Genomic DNA, 15,679 nt, shown 5'->3' with positions numbered 1-15,679 from the left:
TAAAGATGGATTTTATTCTTGAAAAAGAAATGTTGTCCCTTGTGATTTGTCTGCTTCACTGAACTTTATTTCAGTTCAGGTACTTGTCAGTTACTTATACCAGACTTAATATGTATATATATATATATATATATATATATATATATATATATAATGTAGTTGAGGACAGGCTTTTTAATATGTGTTTTTTTTAGTGAATTAATGCTGTCTGACTGGTGTTTTTTTAGTAAAAGCGTAGTAACAATCACAACCTAAACTGCTCTTAAACACCCAGTAGATAAAGTTTAACCCGGAAGCTGGATAGTTTGTATTTCTGCAAGCAACGCGACGCACTCAATCTGCCAATCAGATCAGATAGTTACGCAAATAATTTTTCTATTGCCAGAGATACATAACAAAATACATGTACAGTAATATAAAATACGTAATATAAATACATTACAACAATAATGTATAAGAATGTCACATGATTGACCAATCAGAACTCTCCTTTTAAACTCGACGCGTGAATGGGAGCGTTCTAGTTGCGTCGCGTCGCGTCGCAGTGTGGATGGGGTGTGACGTGCACACTGCGGGTTTAAACTCTGGCTGATCAGGAAGAGGAGATTGCGAGAGTTTGTTCACAGCTTTATAGAAGCCTAGAGTTTAATTTTTAAAATATTGGGTGAATTAAATTACATCTAAATTTGTTAAAGCGAAAGGATCCGACGCAAAGATGTCTGTTGCCGGACTAAGGAAACAGTTTTATAAAGCGAGTCAGGTAAGTGTTTCCACGTCAGCTGATACACAAGTGTAAACTTACAGACTAGATACAACAATACACAAATAATATACCGCAAGTTACAAAGAAACATTTATTTTGTCAGTTCCACTTGTTTTGACTTACTTCATCCGGGGTCTCCTCTGCTCTGGTAAAGTAAAAGTAAAAAAAATGGCTGTGTTTCAAAATTAAGTGAACGCACTACCTAGACAGCATACTCGGCTATCAAACTTAAGTTTTGAACGCGTATATGCAGGCGTCTCCTTAAATTTTGAGACACAATCTCTGTTCGTTTTATTTATATTCAATATTTTTATATATCTAAAATTAACATCTAATATATAAGAGTAAACGCTTTGAGTTGCAGCATAAAAACACAGTAGTTTGTTTTGCCAGCCACAGAACTACAAAAGAGCATCAATACAAACACTTTATGACTAAACCAAGCTCATATATTTCCAAATGAAGTGAAGTCTTTAAAGTTAGATCTAAAAATGTTTCCTGTAAAGATTTTTATAGTCAAGTACACAGGCTATGACACTCCATATCAAAGAGTTAACAGCTTGCTTTAATGCAGAATCATGACTTAAACATTGCAACACATAGCTGCTTACACCACCTCGACCAACATGTGGTCAGCAGTTCAGATGAAATGTAAAATGATATACTGTGGGTTTTGAGCAGGAAGCAGATGTATTTTATTGGCAGAATTCTCACTTTGTTCAGCTGGTCTGCAGATGATGCATGGTGTTAATTTGTAATGTGCAGAGAAAACATTCATCCTCTATACTGTACGAAAACATGTCCAGGTCACAGTCAAGAGGTAAAATATAAGAATGAGTATTTTACATTAACAAAATGAACCCTTTTTTAGCGCAATGTTATGCAATTGGAATACTGTACTCATGATGATTGTGCACATTTTCCTCTCAAATTCTCTTTACTCTAATGAAAAAATCTAATTCTCATTACCATCATCATTTTACATTCTTTTTTTCTTTGTATTTGTTACAAAATTCTGAAATACAGTGATTTTTACTCTAAAGTATTGGAAGTATTAGAAATAATCCCATAATATACAAATACTTTTACAATTGACACAGTTTTTTTTTTTTTTTTATTGAACATTTGCGATGTGTTTGTAGAAGGTTGACTTGAGTGAGGTAATTTGATCCAAATGTATCTTTTTTTTTCTGTTGACTGTGACTAATGATGCTGCATTTCATTGTGTGGTTGATAAACATCCCATTGTCAGATACTTGTGAGTCATGTGTAGAATATTAAGCTCATGCCTGGCAGATAAAGAAAGTGATTTTTTTGAATGAGATTCTTAGATGATGTGCTTTATTTTTTTTTAGCTGGATTAGTTTTTAATCCATGTCTTCTACTCCAACATAGTCATGCATTCGGTCAGAGAGAGGCCTGTTTATCAAACACAGCGTAGATTAACTTTTGCACATGCAATTTCGGACATTCAGTTGTTTTTGGCATCAGCCAGTCTTACATTCCAGTTCTTAAGCAAAACAAGTCTGACGTGCACCTACATGTTGCAGAAGAATCAGGCCATGCATCTTAATGTCAGACTGGAGATCTTACAGTCCCTGAGCTTCATTAAAATAAAAACTAAACCCTGCAGGGTCAAAAATGCAGAACTTCCTGTTGTTCATAGTTACTAAAGACTATGCCATTAGTTAACTATTTCACCTTGTTGGCGTGTGCCTGTCTGTACAGAGAACATGTTCCATCTTGATCTTGTCACCGTTTGAGTTGAATAGGATCATATTGTCTGTTTACTAGGCCTGAAAGCTGAGATATCTGTTGTCAGCTAAATTCTTGAGAGACAAAAACATGCATACTGATTCTACTAAAAATTCTAAAATATATTATTTTTAAAGTTATAAAGTATTTAGGTGGTTCACCCAAAAATTCAAATTTGCTAAAAATGTATTCACCCCCAGGCCAATTTAGAGGAGTTTGTTTCTTGATCAGAACGGATTTGGAGAAATGCAGCATTCCATCACATGCTCACCACTGGATCATCTGCAGTGAATGGGTGCCGTCAGAATGAGAGTCCAAACAGCTGATAAAAACATCACAATAATCCAATAAGACTGGAGGAAGCATTATTATTGATTTTGGTCTCGTATTTTGGCCAGAAGCAACAGTTTAAAGTTAAAAACCTCTTAATGATGGGTTTGTTTGTTTTTTAGAAACATGCAGCTTTTCACTTCACAAGATGTTAACTGGTGGATTGGAGTGGTTGTGGATTATTGTGATGTTTTTATCAGCTGTTTAGACTCTCATTCTGACGGCACCCATTCACTGCAGGGGATCCAAATCTGTTGTGATGAAGAAACAAACTCATCTATAATTCAGATGGCCTGAGGTTGAGTGCATTTCCATTTTTGAGGTGAACTATTACTTTAATTTTATAACAAAAAGATACAATGCAACAGCCAAAGACATTTAAAAATAGTAGACTGAATGCAAGTATGCCATCCTTTGTGTTTGCCACTTCAGTGTCAGATACCAGCATGCTATTTGCCCTGCTTTCTAACTGTTTCTAGCTGCAAACTAGTTATCACATTATCTGTGTAATAGAGATACCAGCTTTGAATTCACCTGCTAGCCTTGAAAAAGTCCAGCTTTGTACAGTATGTGTGTTTACACTGAAAAAGTTTTACAGGTGTGTGAGGAATTCAGTGTACTGTAGTTTAGTGTAGTCGTCAGACTGGATTCTTGTTCACAGCATAGGCTACATGCCCAACAAATAGACAATTTTCTTTCAGGCTAATTCCCTCCGTCCCTCCCCCCTTTTTTCCTTCTTCTTTTTCTTTAGATAGCAATTTCATTTACAGTTTGACAAGCGGGTTTTTGCGAAGTTTTTACTGCACCCGATATCTCTTGAATGGTCATATCACAATATCTTTGAACTGAACTGTGTTTCCATGCGGGCTCTTATATTGTGTATTTCCTATTGTGTGATTTCTTTGTTCCTGTACGTTAGAAACTTAAAGTTGTCAGAATTGCTGTAGGGCAGAGATAATTATGCAAATTGCAAAGTATATGACTTCCGCATCGTGCAACGCATTATGAAAATGTTTGTAGCACAAATATTAAGAGTGTTTCTTTTTATTGATTTATTTTTAATTAAATAAGGGCTTTAATTTTTTCAAGTATATAAAGTTAATTTCAAGCATATAGGATTAGATATGATTGCTTATAAATTATACTGTTGTTTTAAATTAAAAGCAAAACAAAGTTCACAATAAAGCTCTGAAATCTCAAAATCATTAATTAAAATATTAAATAAAAATTCTACAGAACACAGAAAGTGTGGTATGTTTGTAACCTTGCGGGATATAAAATATATATATTTATGATATTGGTCATAATATCAGTTACCAGCCAATATAAAAATGGAATTATTGTAAATAATCAGGATTGGTCAAAAATTGACAATGAGAATGTTTTTGACCAAAACACCTGAAAAGTTCTGATTACTTTAAATGAAAACAAGTGTTTTAAGATGAGTCATAAAATGAGACTGTTTTGTGTAACTGTATTTCATTTCTCTATAGAAAAGTGATCTGTCTTGATCATTATCTGTGTCCACACCTCAGTTTGATTCATATTAGGCCTCTAGCGACTCGGAGCCGTATAAAGAGCCACTGTATAAAGGGCTGTCAGGCAAAGATGCATGTGTTCCTCTCTGAAGACAGGGTGTGTGTTTTACAAACAGGCCAATTATGTTTAATATTTGGCCCGTATGATCAGAAGTTTCTTCCACATTAATTAACTTTCAACTTTTAGTCACTTGTAAACCTGCTTCCAAAGTTATCTGCTTAAATAAACTCTCACAAACACAACTTTGTTGTTTTTGCAGCTTAAGCATGACCAGTTCTGTTAAAAAATATGATGTGGAAAACATAAAAGCATCCTGATACTTTAAAAGTTAGTGTTGTGTGAAACTGAGTGAAAGCATTTGTGCCGCCCCTACAGGAAGTATCTGACAATCAACAAACAGAAATAGTTCCGATGGGGAACTCCACATGTTGTCACTAGAGTCCATTCCTGGCCAAATTTCTTTCTTTTGCTGTTATTTCTTTTTTCTCTTCTATACACACAAGTGTTGTTAGAAGTTTGCTAAGGCTAAGGAGAAGTGTGCTTTTAGGTCTCTAAGTGATTTGACTTTCAGTTGTCACCTGATGGTTAATAAAACTATTAATAAGCAACCACTAATAAAAGAGTTAAAAATCACCTTAGCAACTGCATAACAATGCTTTGGCCAGAACCTTTCAATTAGATGGATGTAAAGTATAGTGGAGAGTGTATGAAATAATAGATAGAAACTGGGAATAGACTTGGGAAATGTGACAGAGACTTGAACCTGCAACACCCAAATGAGCAGTAAAGCACAATGTATCAGGAGCAGGGTTATTCAATAAAACTAAAGACATTAAAAAATATATTTTTGTGGCTTGAAATAACGTTAACTGAAAAAATGTATATAAAATTTTCATTTCAGCTATTTGCAAAGTTTAATTTAATTTGAAGTGCTAAAATAACTGTAAATAAACTAATAATAACACAACAAAGTTAACTTAAAGTGAAAAAGTATAAAAATAAAATCAGATTTAATATATTAACAAAACCTATAAAAGTATATAAATTTTACTAAAATATCACTGAACAGGAGAATGTGGTTTAAATCTAAACATTTTTGTCGTTATTTTTTTTTTATTTTTTTAGAGTGACAAAGTAAAATTTTACAGCTTCTTATGTGAACACGCTCACAAAAGTCAACAAATTAAAACATATTTTAAGTTCTTTACATGCCAAACACTATTGCTCTTTCCTGCTCGCTCTTTAACGTGAACTGAAAGTGTAGCAGCTAATTAGATGAAAGTCTGAGGCTTCAGCACAAGAGATGATGAAAGCTGCTGCCTGTCTCTTCAAATTTCCATTTGCAACCCAATCAATGTTTCTTGCATTTAGCATTTTATCATGCAAACTCACTAAATGTGTGCACTGCATGCATGTTTCCTGAAGGATGATATCTCTTATTAGGTTAATACTAAAAGAAAGTTTTGCTAAATGTTTTCTGTAAGGGTTAGGGGGATAGAAAATAGCACTAGCTAAAAAAAATAAATAAAAAAACACACATTATGTCTATTGAAAGTCCTTGTACTGATAGAAGTCCCGACGTGTGTGTTTCAGATGATGAGTGAGAAGGTGGGAGGTGCAGAAGGAACCAAACTGGATGAGGACTTCAAAGACCTTGAGAAGGTAACACATTTTTAACATTCACATTGCAATGCCAATATTCAAGTTCACGTAAATACAACCAAGACTTCCTTCTTCCTACTTTTAAGACGTTCTTGTAAGAAATTCAGCTGTAAAATTAACTAAAAACATCCTTGACAGACACAAACACAAAGCTGTATATTACTAGCCAGCACAAATTTATTGTGGGAAAAAATTAATTGTCAAAAAATTGTATAGGATGTGAACTATTTCTACTTCCACTTAGCATAAACTGAAATGCAGTTACAAAATTCATTTATGTTCAGATAATTGTTTGTACTAAATGATAAAAAAAAACAAATGCTTTATATTTTGCCTTTTAAATATAATGTTAAAAGCCCATTATTATACATTTTATCCTGCAAAATCACAAGTCTTTTGTTTAATTGCAGTATCATATTGACAATACTGGCTTTAGTAGTTCTTGACATTAGATTGGAATAATAATAATAATAATAATAATAATAATAATAATAATAATAATAAAAAGTGGTTAATACCACTTCCTCCCAAAGTACGTCAGTTATTCATAACCGGATGTTCCTCCACCTTGAGAAGAAGCCCCACCTCAAAATGACTTCTCAAACAACTTTACAGCTCATAACTCATATTTCTACTGCTTAATTCCTGTTAGAGCTTTAACATTAATACAAGCTTTACATTTCTGGTTTAAACACATCATTTGCATTATTTCTGTGGAAAACCACAGCAAGCCACGGTCTGTTGAGCCTATGTTGTAAACAGCCCGGAATATTCCTTTAACTTGGTATCAGTCCGCTTCTTGAATGGCTGTTGTTTTAGTAGGTGTGACCGGTGCTGATTGTTTCAGGTCTGTCTCGCTTCTTTGTCAGTGAGACACACACCTGTTCTCTGACATTTGTGCTTCACAGAAGGCTGACGTCACCAGTAAAGCAATATCAGATGTGCTCTGCAAAACTGCTGAATACCTGCAGCCTAACCCAGGTGAAAACATGGACTTAATATTCCCAATGTGCTGAATTTAAAGTCATGTACAAGATACGGTTTATAATTAATTATTTTTACACTGGCGGGGGGGTTAGCATTCAATCACTTGCTCACCAGTGGATCCTCTGCAGTGAATGGGTGCCGTCAGAATGAGAGTCCACACAGCTGATAAAAACATCACAATAATCCACAAGTAATCCACACCACTCCAGTCCATCAGTTAATGTCTTGTAAAGTAAAAAGCTGCATGTTTGTAAGAAACACATCCACCATTTTTAACTTCGAACCGTTGTTTCCGGCTAAAGCCTATTCTATTCATATTGCTTTCTCCAGTGAACAGGTCATCTCATCTGATTCAGGGGAGAAATATGCACAAATCAAGCACCATTTACAAATGGAAAAGGTCTCAGCAGTTCTAAACAAGTACTGTATGTTGATGGGTTTTGGTGTGAGAGGAAAACAGTGGCTGGACTTTTTCACTGGAGGAAGTGTATTTATGGATTATGGACTCTTATTATATGCCAGAAGCGACAGTGTAAAATTAAAATGACTTGATGGATTTGCTCCTTGCAGCTTTTCACAAGATGTTAATTGATAGATGGAGTGGTGTGAATTACTTGAGGATTATTGTGATGTTTTTATCAGCTGTTTGGACTCTCATTCTGACGGCACCCATTCACTGCAGAGCATCCATTGGTGAGCGAGTGATGTAATGCTACATTTCTCTGTTCTGATGAACAAACAAACTTATCTACATCTCAAATAGCGTGAATTTTTTAATTTAAATGATGAACTGTTATACTTGACTTAATATCTTAGTCATTATGTATCTTGATTTAAGTATGTTTTGAGAGTTGTGCTGGAAAACAGTGTATATGCAGTGTATATTTCAGTGTATTCATCTGTCTGTTTGTCTTGTACTGCAGCATCAAGAGCGAGGCTGACCATGGTGAACACTATGTCTAAAATGCGGGGGCAGGTGAAGAGCCCAGGTTACCCTCAGGCAGAAGGCCTTCTGGGAGAGTGTATGCTCAAATACGGCCGAGACATGGGAGAAGACACCAACTTTGGTGAGAGGACTGTTCTTTCTTACCAGCAATTACAAAAAACTGTAATGGGAAACCATGTCATTCATATTATTTGCCCAAAGCATAGAACATTTTCTCACAGCAACATGTATCAGCACAATACAAGAGTATTATATTTCTCTTTGTTAAATACAGATAATCTAGTATCTTTTGATTTGTTTTTAATGTAACATTTTTATGCATGTTCTTCATCGGATCCATAGGTGGCGCTTTAGTGGAGATGGGAGAGGCCATGAAGAGACTGGCAGAAGTGAAAGACTCTCTAGACATTGACGTCAAACAGAACTTCATCGACCCTTTCCAAACTATAGTCGACAAGGACCTGAAAGACATACAGGTGGAAAATTGCAATCAGTTAGACTCTAAAATCAAATTAAAGTTTATTCATTAAATATGTACGAATCATGGGCTAAATGTATGAGCATTACATATAATTACATACAATAATATGCTCTGATTCTTCTTCCCCAGCATCATCTAAAGAAACTGGAGGGCCGTCGACTGGATTACGACTACAAGAAGAAGCGTCAGGGGAAGATTCCGGATGAGGAGCTCAAGCTAGCAGCAGAGAAGTTTGAAGAGTCCAAAGAAGTGGCTGAAACCAGCATGCAGAACCTTCTGGATACTGACGTAAGCTCAATTCAGACTCTGATCACCTCCTTTTTAAGATGCTGAAAGCTTTGGTGGCATTCTGTAACACTGAGGATGTGGTTTATTATTAGCTGTTTTTAATGGTAATCAGACTTTGTCACAAATCGCTTTTGTAAAACAGCGATGAAAATGTCGAGGTGCAGATGTGTTTTAAAAGCCATATATGCAAACTACAATTTGAAACTTTGTCTTCATTTTGGAAAGCGTCACAAACATTAAAAAATATCTAAATGATCAAAAATAAAAGTACAATTACAAAATACAATAAATTCTACTATAGAATTATTTTGGTTGCTTAGATTCTTTCAGGTTGCTTAAAGTAATATGTAATAGTAACAGTGATGCTTGCCTGAGCGAACAGCACTAAAATTCTAATTAAATGACCCCCTATTGGAAAGTTTTTATAGTCTGGGACCAGGGAGAGTCGTATAATTGTACTGTTGCTACAGTGATCCACATCAGTGAGTGCTGGATATTTTCCAGCCAACACATTTATCAGTCTGTTTTATCGACACTGGACTGCAGGCCAGAGACTGTGAAAACTTTGTGATGTTTCTGATTATTTGCTACATTGTTCTTAAACACAGGCCTGTAATTAAACATGGTCATTAATGTATGCCAACAAAAAGTTCCTCAATTTGCCATGTATACAGTAATAGTCGATAAGTTCAGTGGTACTGTATATATCAAAGTAACAGGGAAAGACTGTACCATTAATTTTCATGAACATTATAATATTTATTGTATTTTGCGTATTGCATCTTTAAAAAATGCACATGATGTTCAACATTGGAATGTTAATTGAGGAAGCGACAAAAGATTCATACATCATGTGCATTTTTATAAAAAAAAAAATTTAATAGAACTCAGTGTTATATGATTTTAATGTAAAGCTCCTTCAGCTGTTTTTAGGAGCATATTTTAACATCTTTGCATATAGCTGTACTTTAAACTCTTCAGTATGACTCCTCAAAGGGTTTTAATTTATTGATGCAATGCTAGTTTTATCATTGTGTTGTGATGTTTATGCTGTGGAAAACAGTGCTGTTTTAATGTCATTGAGACACTATCGTAGCTTTTATTATTTTGAATCATTATTTAGAATTTTTAAGTTTTAGTCATTTTGTATAGTTTCTGCTTTTTAGATACAGTATGTCTGTAGTTTCTAATAATTTTTATTTCAGTTATATTTCAAGTTATTTAGTAAATTAAAATGTTGACTTGGCAGCTTGCTGAATTTAAAAAAATATATATTTCAGTTAACATTTATTTTATTTCAAGTTACAAAACTTGAAACTAGTTTAGTTTTAGGTTTAATTTCTATAATAACATTGGTGGAAAGCCACAGGTGCGTAGAGTGTCCCATTTGTCATTTCATTAATAAGTTAACAAAATTTAGTGAGGTTTAAGCTAAAAGCAAGATTGTTTACCAATTCTATAGTAAAAGTAAATTTGGTTATTGAGATTGAGATATTTCCTGAAAGTTGAAGCCCTCGTGAAGTAACAGAAATAGAGATGCAAAATCAGTGAAACATAAATGAGGAAGCTTACAAATATAGCTCTTTATTCTAAGGAAATAACATCCTTTTATGCTCTGCGTGTGTGTGGCTGTGTGTTGTATGTGTGTTTGTAGGTGGAGCAGGTGAGTCAGCTCACAGCTTTGGTCGAATCACAGCTGCAATTTCACAGACAGTCTGTGGAGGTCCTGGAGGAGCTGGCTAAGAGCATGAGAGAAAGGTTAGAGATGAACATCCATTGTATCTTTCTCTGTCTTCATCACAAAAATAAATATTTGTCACGTCATTCCAAACCCATTTGACATTCTTCCCTGGAACACGAAGGGAAATTTGGATTCATGTTCATAGTCATTTTTTTTCTATGCAGTTACATTGAATGGTGACTAAAGCTTTCAAGCTACAAATAGAATGCAAAAGCATTGCAACAACATTATTAAAGAAATCCATATGGCCTCTGCACTATACTTCAAGTGTTCTATATATAATAAATTCATTTTTTGGTCAAATATTTTCAGACTATTTCTCCTGATAGATGGTTTTGCTGTGTGCAGCCTGTGTGTGTGTGTGTGTTTGTGTTTGCATGCATTTGTGTTCATGTTTGTGTATGTGCTCTGCAGAGTAAACAAGGCCCAATCTCAGCCACGCCAGAAACGGATGCCTGCGTCCAGACCCAGTTTTGATTGCTTGGAGCCGGAAGACTCCAACGGAGGCTGGAGTCCGTCAGCTGCACCATCATCATCACCGTCCACAGGTGAACTTACCCTGTTTATTAACATAAGGCTTCAAGGAGTAGTTCACCCAAAAATACAAATTTCCTGAAAGTTTACTCACTCTCAGGCCACCCAAAATGTAGATTTGTTTCTTCATCAGAACAGATTTGGAAAAATTTTGCATTGCATAACTTGCTCCCCAATGGATCCTCTGCAGTGAATGGGTGCCGTCATAATGAGAGTCCAAACAGCTGATAAAAACATCACAATAATCCACACAACTCCAGTCCTTCAATTAACTTCTTGTGAAGTAAAAAGCTGTGTTTATAAGAAACAAATCTATCATTAAAATGTTTTGACCTCAAATTTGTTGCTTCCAGCAAAAGTCCATAACCCATAATAATGCTAACTCCAGTGAAAGTCATCTCGTCTGAACCAGGAGAGAATATTGTTTTAAGCACCATTTATAATAGAAAATAGGCAAAAACAATTCTAAACAAATATATGGGTAGATTTTGATGTGAAAGGACAACAGGGGAAGGACTTTTTCACTGGAGGAAGCATTATTATGAATTATGGACTCATATTTTGGCCAGAAGTAAAAGAAAAATGTTAAAACACCTTAATGATGGTTTTGCTTCACAAGGCATTAATTGATGGACTGGTGGGGAGTGTGTGGATTATTGTGATGTTTTTATCAGCTGTTTGGACTCTCATTCTGACAGCACCCATTCACTGCAGAGCATCCATTGATGAGCAGGTGATGAAATGCTACATTTAAAAACGTATATCCTTTGTTTCTAAAGAAACAAACGTATCTACATCTTAATTTTTGGTTTAACTATTATAAAAAAAGAATTGTTAATTAAACTGTTAACTGTTAATTAAACATTTTTGGGGTGGCCTAGATTTGATTTGAATTTGTCAGAGAGTCACAGTCTGAATATTAACAGTAGATATGAAACACAGAAGGCCATTACGTGTGCAAATGACAGACCTTCCTTTAGGAACTTCCTTTTAGACCTTCCTTCATGCAATTTAATGGCCTTCCTGAATGATCCTTTGGCTCACACATTAAACCTTTTTTTCTGAAAATCTTTTTAATCAAGAGCAAGGGTTAATGGAAGTCAGTCTAATAGGTCGTATTCATCGATTTATGTAACGAGAAGCTCAGCAGATTTCCACATGCTGCACAAGACAGACAGAGTTCATTCTCATACAGTCTCTAGTTTCCACGGAGACGAGACAAGACAACGCAGTTGATTAACCAACACATGTTCCGTATGGAACACTACATGCTGTAGAGTGTATACTGTATAATACTTAGTATTTTAAAACGCTGGCTTTCCAAAACCTACGCCAGTCGGACAGCCCAGACAGTCAGTGACTTACTGAAAAGTGTTTCGATTTTGTGTAAAATGGAAACAGACTGTCTGAGGTTTCAAGCTGCCTTCCAAGGCACAATAATGTAATGTCTATTAATCTAGAAAAAACTGAAGTTAGCTGTAAACATAGCAAAGCCAATTTTTACTGACGCATATGTTTATTTCTTGTAAAAGTTTATTCATATGCTGAAAAAATAATTTGACTTTTTTCAATTGCTCAATCAGACAGCATTTTGATTCTTTCAGCTATTTGTTGATTCATATACACTGAATTTTACGAGTTTGATCAATTATTGAGTCAAGAAAGTGATTAAACTTCATGCATTCATCAGTGGTAAAGTTGAGTGCATTTCAGTGTTATTTTCTTATTTATATAATTATTATGGTATCTATTAATATTTTGAATTAGCTTTTTTTTTATTTGGTTTAAGTTTTAGTCATTTTGTTATGTGCTTTTGTCATTTTCATTAGTTTTTGCTTTATCTTCTGTTTAGCTTTATTTTTGTTTCAGTTTTAGTAATTGTAATACTTTAACTTGCATTTCAGTTAGTCTCTTAAACTATTTTTAAGTCTAAGCTTTTCATCTATTATTTTATTATTATTAATATTATTCAAATAAAAATGTTCAACTGGTCAAATTAAGTACATTGCAGTGTTACATAATATTATAGTATTTTTTTAATGTTTTGAATCATTTTAATTTTAGTTCATGCTTTGTTGTTATTTTTATGAATTTTTTATATTTCTATTTAGCTTTATTTTTTTTTTTGTAACATAAGCACTTAATCTTAAATGCATTTATTTAATTTAGTTGCCAATGTAACATTTTTAATTTCCTCTCTATTTTTTCATTTTGCTCCCGTTAACAATAACAACACTGATGCATTGTGGGATATAGTGTCCAAGGCAGTGTGCTCTGTAGTGTACAGCACATTTTGGTAATTATGCATAAAGAAAATTCACTGTATAGGGAGTATGCCATTCTGTGTGAAGATGAGCTTGTCGTGCATGTTTGTGTGGATGGATGTCTGTGCCAGTTGCTTTTCACTGTGAACTGTGTGTGGAGCCACGCAAACACTGACTATTGTTTCTCTTTCTTTTACGTCAGCGGCCCCCTCCTTTAACAGGGCGTCTTCACGTCAAAAACGCAATAGTGAGTCACACACAAACACACACTCGACATGGTGAAGGGCTTTTATTCTATGCCAGTTTTTTTTCAAAAATGAGTGGTGTGAATCAGCCAGCTGCTAAACGCACTCACATATAACAGCCCCATGATGAGCACAGACAGATCACTCGTGTGTATGACGTGCTCTGTGAGTGAGACGCGTTTAGTTTCCCTTCATAAGATAACTCAAACAAGTGCTCAATCTGCCACGTGTTGAATTATCCACCGGGGAGCTTGTTTAGCTCAAAAATGAGTTATTAAAATCTGCATGAACAGTTTAAGAACATCTCACATACACAAACAAGCTGCCTCACTGTCTACTGTCTACATAGGGTACCTTCTAAGACAGCATCCTAACCTAAATGGAACTTTATAAGTAATATATATTTTTTTTAGTTTATTAGTAATTAACCTTATTTATTAACCTAGGATTTCCTTATTATATCAATTCAGTTGTAAAGATTACTTTATGCTAGTTAAAAATTACATAACTCAGTTTTTTGAAAATGTATTCATGTAACATGGTTGCAAACCGTGATAAAATACAAAGTTTTGCTAACACTTTATTAAATAATTCAGTTTCAAGTCTTATTTTGTACCATATTTGTTCAAAGTAGAGGTTAGAAAAGCCCTTATAATTTGATGTTCCTTATGCTTGCTTACAGTAATCTGTCCTCTTATAGTTATTTTTTTCTCGTTCTGTTTACCTTTCCTCCTCCTCCCTCTGTCTGTGCATCTTCACCTTTTATCTGCTCTATTCTAATGAAATCTTCCGTCTCCATAGTGACAGATCAGCCATGCTGCAAGGCATTGTATGACTTTGAAGCGGAGAACGACGGAGAGCTTGGCTTCTACGAGGGCGACGTCATCACGCTGACCAATCAAATAGACGAGAACTGGTTCGAGGGAACCGTGCACGGCCAGACAGGATTGTTCCCCTGCAACTACGTAGAGGTGATGGTGCCGCTGCGGCACTGATCACACACAAAACGGGAAGAGGAAGTGCAATGTCAGGTACAGGACAGGGAATAGGGGGACATTTGTGACTTCACTATAAGCACTTTGACCTCCTAAAAGAAATGTTGGATAATATATAGTACGAGTCTGAATTATTATTTGTTACTTAGCCTTCAGGTCCAGCATTTTAGTTCATCTTAGGAAACTCTAGCATTCCCCAAAGTACAATAAACATCACTGAGAAGATGTCAAAGATAAATCTGTTTTGAGAGTGTTCATTCTAGAGTCAAATGGATTTTATTTTCATATCAGTTTCCTATAATGATGTTACAAAGAAGTGTCTTCTGTTGGTAATCACTGACCTCTAGTGGCCACAGTTGTGTATAACACCTCATTATGCATTAATAATTAATTCAGAGTTTACTCTAACAACAAAACAAAAAGGAAGGTCAACAGAAAAATAAAATGGTGTCTTTACATGAGCACCAACAGGGATAGTTTCCTCAAAAATAGAAACTAAGTTTTAGTGTCTCACCCTCATGCTGTTCCAAACACGAACCAGAAGTACCAGTTTGTGTTTATGTACACAACAGTCATTTTTACTTTTATTTTTCTGCATGATACCACCCCTCGCTCTCTTTTCTAGAAAGGGGAACCTTTACAAATCCACTTCTGACCTGTACTTGTGTTTCTGAGAACTATAGTAGGACACACACAATCAAAAACCTCAGCTTACAGATATTAAAGTTCCACATGGATGTTGAGTTCTTGAAAGGTAAATTAAGTGCGTGCACCACTTTTGTTATTGTTTTTTTTTTTTTAAGCCTTTAAGCCTTTTTTTGTGTGCCTTCTGGATTATTATGGCTTAAATCTGTCTCACTTCCTCAAAGAGGGAAATCCGAAGTTCCTCTAGCCACTGATCTTGGTTCAGTTTCTATTTCTCAGGGAAAAGGTTCATCTGCTGTAATCCTGCTGTACAGATAAACTCACAGGGGCTCATTCATAATATTCAACATGTTTGGAACAAAACAAGACATTCTTGCCTAAAGTGCTGACCATTGAAATCTGTTGCCTTGCATAAACCGTACCAAACAAATGTTTACATGGTTTCTATATCTTTGTATTTGTGAATTTTGATAGTCTTTTCATTGCAATAATAATATTATTCAA

General features: G+C 34.9%; 1 protein-coding gene across 2 annotated transcripts; it reads left to right on the top strand.

The window, feature by feature from the left end:
* Positions 1-512: 512 nt before the first annotated feature.
* LOC109062684 (endophilin-A2-like) lies at positions 513-15,593 on the top strand. Of its 2 annotated transcripts, XM_042711850.1 has the most exons (10): positions 513-760; positions 5,981-6,049; positions 6,958-7,030; positions 7,960-8,103; positions 8,325-8,458; positions 8,593-8,751; positions 10,406-10,509; positions 10,907-11,040; positions 13,493-13,537; positions 14,337-15,593. In XM_042711850.1, the coding sequence occupies exons 1-10, from the start codon at positions 716-718 to the stop codon at positions 14,528-14,530; spliced, it is 1,101 nt and encodes a 366-aa protein (XP_042567784.1). In that variant the 5' UTR covers positions 513-715; the 3' UTR covers positions 14,531-15,593. The 2 variants fall into 2 exon arrangements, with proteins under 2 accessions (XP_042567784.1, XP_042567790.1); XM_042711856.1 differs by lacking the exon at positions 13,493-13,537.
* The last annotated feature ends 86 nt before the right edge of the window (positions 15,594-15,679 follow it).

Source organism: Cyprinus carpio, chromosome A2 (genome assembly GCF_018340385.1).
Source record: "Cyprinus carpio isolate SPL01 chromosome A2, ASM1834038v1, whole genome shotgun sequence".
Lineage (NCBI taxonomy): Eukaryota > Metazoa > Chordata > Actinopteri > Cypriniformes > Cyprinidae > Cyprinus > Cyprinus carpio.
Note: the sequence above shows the minus strand (reverse complement) of the source record. Positions and strands in the feature narration are given on the sequence as shown.